Source organism: Bicyclus anynana, chromosome 24 (assembly GCF_947172395.1).
Source record: "Bicyclus anynana chromosome 24, ilBicAnyn1.1, whole genome shotgun sequence".
NCBI classification, from domain to species: Eukaryota; Metazoa; Arthropoda; class Insecta; order Lepidoptera; family Nymphalidae; genus Bicyclus; species Bicyclus anynana.
In genome coordinates, this window is record NC_069106.1 from 10044519 (window position 1) to 10054772 (window position 10254).

At 38.1% G+C, this 10254-nt stretch overlaps 1 protein-coding gene across 1 annotated transcript; it reads right to left on the reverse strand.

Annotated features, from left to right (window-relative positions):
* Window positions 1-36: 36 nt before the first annotated feature.
* On the reverse strand, window positions 37-9633 carry LOC112054904 (BTB/POZ domain-containing protein KCTD9). Its single transcript, XM_024094847.2, has 6 exons — window positions 8907-9633; window positions 8062-8261; window positions 7209-7344; window positions 1816-1890; window positions 1222-1340; window positions 37-274 (listed from the first exon to the last, which is right to left on the reverse strand). Exons 1-6 carry the CDS (start codon window positions 9484-9486, stop codon window positions 158-160), a joined length of 1227 nt encoding a protein of 408 aa, XP_023950615.2. The 5' UTR covers window positions 9487-9633; the 3' UTR covers window positions 37-157.
* Between the last annotated feature and the right edge of the window lie 621 nt (window positions 9634-10254).

The window sequence follows — 10254 nt, forward strand, 5'->3', positions numbered from 1 at the left end:
GTGCATACGGAAAGTGAATTAAATGAAACAATAGAAGTAAATTAATGTTTATATTTTTAAGTAGATAACTAATATTAAAAATAAATAACCCAAATAAAATTTTATTTAATTCGAGTACAATAATTAACTATTTAAGTAATTAACATGTATAAATAAATTATCTTATAGTCTGCGACATGTGTAATGGTGTCAGCATTAGTTCGAACATGGCGTCCTTTAAGTTGGCTCCTCGCAGGTTGGCTTCGTGAAGATCGCTGCCCGACAAGTCGCAACTCTAGAAAAAAAAGACAATGTATGGTTTTCAAAAACTAATTTTTAGCTAATCTGTGGTTTTATATTCTATTTTTATTAACTAAAAATGAAAATTCCATCCCAAAATTACGTGAATTACAAACTGGAAATTCAGTTACAAAACTTGCGGGAATAGATGACCGGACAACGTTACAAAACCAAGGACTTAAGCTCCAGAATTTAATTTCAAGCCATAGAGTAACCAGAGTGAGTATTTACAAGCAACGTGAAGCCGATGAAAGCCATTAAAAAAACAAACATCACCCGTCTCCTTGACAACCGCTTACATTTTCTTTCGTCATTCTATTGTATTGAGTGTTAAAATGCTACCGCTTACATACTTTGTAAGCATAATTTGTATTTCAAAATTTAACACTAACAACAATTACGTAAAATAATCATTAATTATCAATATAAAATTACTCCATTTTATTTCTTTAGTTTTTGTGAACAGTTTTTAAAATATTTAAAAACATAAGAAGCCATTTTTTTTTATAAAATGGAAAATTACTGATGCAAAAACATGGTTAATATTATATTAATTAACTCTTAGCGCGAATATTATGCCAGCTGGCAATACACAGATTAATCTTATATTCTGTTAGGAGGAATTAATGTTTTCTGCTACCATATTTAGTTGGTTGTCACTACATTTTATAATGAAATTCTAGTCAGCGATTACAAAATAACTGTGTTTTATCAAGTTCAAGTTCTTTTCACACCACAGCAAAACACGAAAAAACTTTTTAAAATTTGTCTTTGTCCGGTCTAATCTCTATTGCTCTAATTTCGAAACGATTTTAATAAGATTTTCACTAGTAGAAAGAGCAGAGGAGTTAATTGAATGACATAATAGGCTACTTTTTATCCCAAATAAATCCACTGTTCCAAAAACTGAATTTAATTAATGAATAAATAAAAAAATGTCACCTCTAAGTCTGCACCGGCTAACACAGCGGCTCTGAGATCACAATTTTGAAGGTTGGCATTCTTCAGTGTTGCCACACGCAAATTCACGCCCGCCATATTGCTACCTTCTAGATCTGCACCTGAAATTATAAAAAAAAACTCATACAGAATTACAGACATGAAGTCAGATAAAAATAGTTTTATAAATATTTTACTAGCAGACTTTAGATCTCCTTAATCCAGCCCTGTTGCAAATTCCATTCATAGCGATTAAGCAGTTTTGAATATTTCCTGATGACCTCTTGCTTTTATACATTTAGATTCAGTTATAAATCCACAATTCCATGCTATTATTATAAATGCTAAAGTAAGTCTGTTACCATTCCACGGCTAAACACTGCACCAATTTAAATGAAATTTGCTATATAGATAATTAGGACCTTAGAGTAGAAGATTCTCGCAAAAAGCAGAATTTCTATAAAAACAGAATTTAAATAATAATGTAATAGTCCTCTTGTATTATATAAGTTGTGATGATAACTGGGACACAAACTAAAGTTTTGCAAAATTTCAAAATGGCGGCCAAATAATATTGGCCTTTAAACAATTAATTACCTTTCAAATTGACACTCTCCATGACAGCCCTTGATCCTGCAGGATCCTCCATGTTGCACCCTTTCAATAGAGCACCTGAAGATACAGAAATATTATTAATAACTAGCGGACGTCCCCGACTTCGTCCGCCCGTAGACCTCTTTAATCCAGCCCTATCACAAAATGGATACCTACTTACTACCTCCCTGACAAATTTCAGCTTTGTACATCAATCGGTTTTTCGAGATTTCGTGATGAATGACCTTTCGCTTTTATATATTAAGATTTTGCATAAATCATGAAAATAATTACGAAATATAATGTGATTTAAGAAATTTAAACATTTAAACTCAAAACGGAGTTTAGGTTTTCTATTCTATTATATTATTGCTATTGCTATAGACTTTCCATACAAACTTAATTTTGATCGGTTTAGTCATTTAGCTGTGAAAAGGTAACAGACAGACAGACAGACAGACAGACAGACAGACAGATTTACTTTCGCATTTAAAATATTAGTATAGATAACTAGCGGATGCCCGTGACATCGTACACGTGAAATTCTGTCACAGGCTATATTTTATCCCCATATTCACAAATTGTGGTTCTGGGCGACAATTCCCAGGGGCAGAGCTCTATGCCACCACACGCGTCGCAGGTTGCGGATAGCGAAACGGCCCTCAGATATGGGGGTTAGCTGCGAATACCCAATAAGCAGTTGCGGACAGGGAGCGGTTCATCGGAGGGTCGCTGGGGAGCTTGTGGCGGAGTATACCCCAACAAATGGCGTAAAACTCGATGAAGATGAACGTCAGTGGCGAGTGAGAGCCGCCACTATAAACTATGTTCTTTGCTCGGGGAGATGGGCCTCGTCAACCTTGGCTGGTAATCCATCTAGGAGAAGGCCAACTCTGAACACAAACGGCCAAACAGGGGGGGAAACTTGGGGAAAATTTGGATGGCGGATCAAAACAAGGTTTATAAACTACCCCAGGAGGGTACCGACCGCATTGCGGAAGGAGAATCCCTCACAGATTCGTCTGTCTGCCCCGCGTATTCTGGGGGGGGCAAAGTCCGCTCACCCAAATTGTCACTGGAAGACAGAAGAGAAAACGTAAACAAGAAGAAAGAACATGAAGAAGAAAAAGAAGACCCTTTTAAAAGAAGAGGCTTGCAGAGGACTCCACCAACAACTACGAAGAAAATACAGAAGACACACCAATGGCAAAAAGATAGTTCACCCTCTAAGACCAGCACTGTGGGCCCAAGTAACAGCAGTAACACCACCAAAAAGCTTGTACAGCAAGCGTTTCACCCAAGCTTATTTATATCCAGGCCACAATCCTCCTCGGTTGGAAACAGGCAGCCGGAGGAACCACCATCAAGGTCGGAACCCACCCCAGATTTGGAAAACCAACCTCCATCTTGGCAAAGAGTGCCCATTAATAGGAACTCTAAAAAAAGGAAATTGTTAAGCCCCTCACCAGATCCTGTTAAAACCTCCAACCAATTCTCTGATCTGGATGTTGATTCTCCTGAGGAAACTGCGGCTCCAAGCACAGTCAGATCAAATAAACCACCTCCAATAATTCTATATGGGATTGAGGATTTAAATATGTTAACCGATCTCTTAAAAACTGTAGCTGAGAAAGAACAATTTTCTTACAAAATTGTAAACAAAAACCAGCTAAGAGTTCATTCTGGTGATGTAGACACATACAAGAAAATCATTACCGTAATAAGAGAGCAAGGACTAATTGGTCATACGTTCAACAGAAAAGATAACAGATGCTGCAGGCTCGTGATTAGAAATCTGCACCATACCACACCAATTCAGGTTATAAAAGAGGAAATAGAGAAAACGGGAAATACAGTATCTGGTGAAATTATTAATGCCAGATATGGCCCAGAAAAGAAACCCACATCTACTTTCTTTGTGAATCTCCTTCCCCATGCTAACAATCGACTTGTTAAAGACATTAAGTACATTTACCATCAGTCTGTCAAAATTGAAGACCCTAGAAAAAGTAAAACGATCGTACAGTGTCAACGTTGTCAGCAATATGGCCACTCCAAAAACTACTGTATGAGACCATTTCGCTGCGTCAAGTGTGCCCAATCGCATAAAACATCAGAATGCCCCAAACGCGACAGAAATACTCCTGCAAAATGTGCTTTGTGTCTTGGATCACATCCTGCCAACTATAAAGGATGCGAGGTTTATAAAGAAATTCTAGCTAGGAGGTCAACCAAACAGCCATCCAGAAAACCAATAAACTCTTCTAATAAAAGGTCGGAAGGGCAGAATTCTGAACAACCAAAATCATCAAAACTCAGGATGGATTATGCAGAAGCCGTCAAAACCAAAAACAAACAAAAATCTCAAGAACCTCAAACAACATATGATGATCGCTTAAGCTTTAACTTAGAACAAATTCTCATTAAGCAAAGTGAAAAATTTGATCTCATCTTACAACAAATGAGTACTCTAATGAGCCTCATCACAACGCTTGTAGATAAATTAGCCCAAAAATAGGTTTAAGAATTGCTACTTGGAACATCAATGGCCTAAGTCCAAACAAAGAAGAGGCAGAGTTATTGTTAAAACTACACAAACTTGACGCCCTACTTATTACTGAAACGCATTGTACTAATAACAGCTGCATTAAATTTGATGGATTTAGTACATACCTAACCAATCACCCCGATGGCACAGCTCATGGTGGCACAGCTATTATAATCAGAAGCTCTATAAAACACCATAGCCTCCCCGACTATCAGTTAAGCCATACTCAAGCTACTATTGTGTCTGTGAGAGATAAATGTGGATTCTTCAACTTGGCTTCTGTCTATTGCCCACCAAAATATAACATTAGTGCAGCCATGTTTTCAGAGCTTTTCTCGACTTTTGGTGATCGTTTTGTAGCTGGCGGTGACTGGAACTCAAAACACACCTACTGGGGTTCAAGACTGACAACAACAAGAGGCAGACAACTAAACCTAGCTATGACTTCTAATAATTTATTACCTATCTCCACAGGCGAACCAACATACTGGCCAACAGACAGGAATAAAATACCCGATCTTCTCGATTTCTTTTTCGTAAAAGGGCTGTCTCAACACTATTTTAAAGTCGATTCCTGCTATGATAGCTCTTCTGACCACACCCCTGTATTGCTAACTGTAAGCACTACCATTATTCACTTTGAAAAACCTGAAAGTCTTTTCAACCGACATACAGATTGGAACTGCTTTCGGGAGGTCTTAGAGCCACGAATCAAATTAGATACTGCATTAAAAACGCCGGAAGACGTCGAAAATGCTACTCTTCATATAACTAACCTAATACAGGAAGCTTGCTGGAGTAGCACACCTCCTGTAAATAATGATCCGGAATCCTCAAATATCCCCATGCAAGTTAAAATAAAAATCTTGGAAAAACGAAGGTTGAGACGCGTTTGGCATACCAGCAGACATTACTCTGACAAGAGAGCTTTTAACCTAGCATGTAAAGAGCTAAAGGATATGCTACAGGAAATAGAAGATAGTACCGTAAACCAAAAACTGTTATCAGCCTCCCCAACTTCTGGCTCTGATTACTCCCTGTGGAAGCTGACTAACACAATAAGCAGGCCGATACAAGTGAAACCACCTCTAAAACTAGAAAATGGGACCTGGGCCAGGAGCTGCCAAGAGAAAGTGAATGCTTTTGCTGAACACCTTGCATTAGTATTCACCCCGAATGAATCAGGGAACAACAGCTACTTTGAGGAGTCTGTAGAATCAACTGTAAATGCTCCCTATCAGCTAAATGTTCCTCCAAAATCGGTTTCACCTCGTGAAATAGCACGACTAATTAGAGAATTAGACAACAAGAAGGCACCCGGGTTTGACTTAATCACAAAAGAGGTCTTGATAGAGCTACCCAAGAAAGCATTAGTTTTTCTATCATACCTATTTAACGGTATTCTGAGAACACAATATTTTCCGAGAATATGGAAGGTGTCCCAGATACTGATGATTCACAAAGCGGGGAAACCACCACATGACATCAAATCTTATCGACCCATAAGCTTATTACCAACCTTGTCAAAACTATTCGAGAAAGCCCTTCTGGAAAGATTAATACCAATTCTAAATGAAAACAACTTGATTCCTCCTCATCAATTTGGCTTTAGACAGCATCATTCGACAGTAGAACAAGTCCATCGAGTGTGCGATAAAATTCGAAAATCCCTAGAACATAAAGAATATTGTGCTTCTGCTTTCTTGGACATTCAGCAGGCATTCGATAAGGTCTGGCACAAAGGACTTTTGTGCAAACTCAAATCAGTGCTACCACATAGCTACATACCACTTCTCTCCTCCTATCTGTCTGATAGAATTTTTCAAGTAAAAGAAAAAGACACAACATCTTCGTTTTTCAATATTAGCGCTGGTGTGCCGCAGGGATCTGTTTTGGGGCCTACTCTATATACAATATACACAGCCGACCTACCGACTCTATCAAATATTACAACAGCAACATTTGCCGACGACACAGCTATATTAGCAAGCCATAAAAATGCTACTTCAGCATCAGCACTGCTGCAAACAGGTCTTGATCAGGTTGCAACATGGCTGCGGAATTGGAGGATTAAGACAAGCGCCAATAAATCTGTTCAGGTCACGTTTGCTTTAAGAACAGGAGATTGTCCGCCGGTCCATCTAGATAACAACACTTTGCCTCACAATGAACACGTCAAATACTTAGGCCTATATCTAGACCGCAGACTCACGTGGAAAAAGCATATAAAAACTAAAAGAGAAGAGCTGAATATCAGATTTAAAACATTCCACTGGCTTTTAGGCAGAAACTCTAAGCTGTCCGTTGACAACAAGCTGCTTATATACACGTGCATCTTGAAGCCGGCCTGGGCCTATGGCGCTCAACTGTGGGGTAGTGCATGCGACACTAGCCTAAATATCCTGCAAAGAATGCAAAATAAAATACTACGTACTATCGCCAACTCGCCGTGGTTTATCACGAATGAGGAACTACATCATAATTTGCAAATTTGCACAGTAAAGGACGAAGTTAGGGGGCTAGCCAAAAGATACAAGAAGCGACTCCTTATTCATCCTAATAGCTTAGCAAACAGACTCTTGACTGATGACTGTCCGAGGCGTCTTAAACGTAAACGCATACTCGACCTGGACATTTAAAAAACAGGACGCACCAAATGAGCGCCGACTCCTAATGAGGATCGACCTCCACAAGACAAAGATACTCGCAACATATTTGTTTATAGTCTTAGGACTGATCGCAGATTGGCCGTACAAGAAAAAAAAAAAAAAAAATATTCACAAATGCGTATAATACCACTGGTCGTCGATATAGAATAAAACCAGAAGATGCAAAGAAATTGATATACCTTCCATATTAGCACATAGAGCTTTGACGCCCAATAATTGAGCTCCCTCGAGATTGGCGTGAGATAAGTCAGCTCTCTCCAAGCAGCAGTGAGAGAGATTCGCACCACTCAGGTTACAACGAGCTAAGCAAGCATACTGTAATAATACATTATGATATAAGTGCATTAAGTTGAAAATTACAGTCGAGGCGATATTGCTATTGGAAGGAAGCAGAGGCTGTAGAGGCTATTAGTAATTTTGACCGCTCATACAAATCTAACAATCATTGTGGACTTACGTCATTAAACCATTCTATTTTGTATGTTGCGTCTTTCAGAGATCCGCGGCAGCGCCGCAAATCTGACCCTTTAAATCCCTTTATCTCCGAAAGTAATGATAGCAGAAATACCCTGTTACTTTTACAAAATTGCTTTACTATTAGCATACTCCTAATTTATATACAATTTAAAAAACTGTCATCATCCCTATTCGGGTCATCGTCATCAACCCATATTCGGCTTACTGCTGAGCTCGAGTCTCTTCTCAGAATTAGAGGGGTTAGGCCTTAGTCCACCACGCTGGCCCAATGCAGATTGGCAGACTTCACATATGCAGAGAATTAAGTAAATTCTCTGGTATGCAGGTTTCCTCATAATGTTTTTCCTTCACCGTTTGAGACATGTGATATTTTAATTTCTTAAAATGCACACAACTGAAATGTTGGAGGTATATGCCCCAGACCAGATTCGAACCCACACCCTCCGGAATCGGAGGCAGAGGTCATCCACTGGGCTATCACGGCCTATTTGGGTACTGAACCTTATTAGTAATTTACAGATTTGCTTGCTAATATATTGATAAAAAACAAACTACCTTGAAATTTATGTGTCTCAGGTCTAATCTATTCAAGTCAGCACCAGCCAAGTTGACTCCTTGAAACCTCAACTCAGATTCGGTAGGAGTCATCATTATGAGCCGGATGACATCCATCCTGGTGAGGGACTGACTTCTGCCACTTTGACTTGTTGACTCTTCGATTAGTTGACGAAGCTGCGGTAACATTGAGTCTATACCTGGAAGTAGAGAATGTTTTTGTTTGAATTATTTGTGATAATTTGATTTTAGGTTATACTAGCAAATGCCCGCAACTTCATCCTTGTGAATTTTTTAGAAATCCCTCTGGAACCATGGATTTTTCTAGGATGAAAAGTAGTTAATAAAATAAAATTTATTTCCATTCCAAATTTCAGCAGAATTGGTTCAGTAGTTGCAGCGTTAAAGAGTAACAATCATCCAAACAAATCCTTACAAACTTTCACATTTATAATATTAGTAGGATTTGTTTTTTCTGTCAGTGATTAGTTCATCATCATCATTGTCTATATTAATATTGTAAAGCTGAAGAGTTTGTTTGTTTGGTTGAATGTACTTATCCCAGGAATTACTGGTCCGATTAATAAAATACTTTCGTGTTAGATAGCCGAAGGAATTTATTGAGGTAGATTATAGGCTATATATTATCATCTACACTCATAAAATTAAAGAAAATGTCAGGTGTGTCGGTTTCCTCAATGTTTTGGGGTGAATGTCTTTAAAATTGCTTCCATAGTGGGCTGTCATTCCAAAAAAGACTAATGCAACACAGTTACTAGTTACAGTTTGTTGGTTCAGCTATGTAACTATCATATATATCCGAATGTAATTGCAAAAAAAAATACCATAAAAAGCAGCTTCCTCCAAAACACCTCTAGGGTTGACACATTTATCCAAAATGACTTCGCCGTGCCTCAAATAATTCAATATAGGCTCGAAATACTCTGGACTCCTGTCTATTAAGTACGCGCCTGTCTTGTCTTTAGCACTCGGGTTCATTAAATACACGTTATTGTCGTCCGCGAACATTCTCGCTAACATTGACAAAGGTTCCTTCACTAGTAATGTGTATCGGGACGTTGTAAAGTGTTTACCACCAACGTTTAACGTTATCCAGTCAGAAACAACGCCTTTATCTGCAACGGAATCATTTTCCGCAGTGTCCGAAACATGCAAACTTTCGAATGACTTTTCACAACTTTTCACACCATTTTCACTGTCTAAACTTAAATAAATCTTTTCATCGTCTCTTATAACTCTCGTGTCGTGTATTTCACAGCCATTTTTCAAGTAAATTTTCACTTTTTCCGCTTCCAAGTTGAAACTCGAAGCGATGGATTCTATGAAATCTTTAAACGTGTCTTCCACGGCCACAAGATTTCCGTCATTCTCTGTTTTATTTTTGTACACGAAAGCACGTTTCATAATTTTACTATTTATAGTGGTTATATTTACTTTTTTATGAAGAATTTTCAGTTGGAAAATTGCAAAGTAGTTAACAACACAAGAAATAGGAAAGATTTATTTGAATCGAATAGAATCACGACTCACGTCAAACGTCAAATGCCATAAAATAAAATTGACATTTGACAGCTAGCTTTTCTTTGTTTGAGTTGTAACCAGCTGATCTAGGTATTGCCATCATGATGCCAATAAACAGCCTAGAAAATCGGTGTAATTCATGCTTAGACCAATTATATAACAGGACCTGCCTCGCTAACCGTTACTCCTCTGGCAAAGATCAAAAATCTTGATCTAACGCGTTTCTAAAAACTGTTGCTATAGAATCGATGTTTCATTGTTGTAATCGTTTTCGTCTTGTAAAGAGCTCCCTAAAATCGGTACTGATAAAACCTATGAGACAAAGTTGCGCAAGTTTATATAAAAAAAAACCTATTTTAAACTGCAAGTGCTTTTCAGATAGCATGGGTACGGTGACAGTTGCCATGAGACTGAAGTTCATATTACGTATTATTATCGTGAATCGCGGCAAAGTTTCAAGAGCGAAACGAACTGTCATACGAAAAACACTCTAATGTGCCATATTGGCTATCCAACGAAATAACAAAAATTTAAATACATATGTTGAAAAATGGCTTCTATTATAAAATTCTCTGAAATAAAAAGTGTTGGCTTGAGCGTTTTTTGTCTTGATAACTAAACTGTATGTACTCGTAAGATTAGCCGCCATGG

Coding starts and splice junctions, on each gene's coding strand:
- LOC112054904 (XM_024094847.2), bottom strand. CDS start 9,486: ATGAAACGTGCTTTCGTGTACAAAAATAAAACAGAGAATGACGGAAAT. Junction 1,891..7,208: donor TCTATGTGCTAATATGGAAG/GTATATCAATTT, acceptor CTGTATCTTCAG/GTGCTCTATTGAAAGGGTGC. Junction 1,341..1,815: donor GGAGAGTGTCAATTTGAAAG/GTAATTAATTGT, acceptor TTATAATTTCAG/GTGCAGATCTAGAAGGTAGC.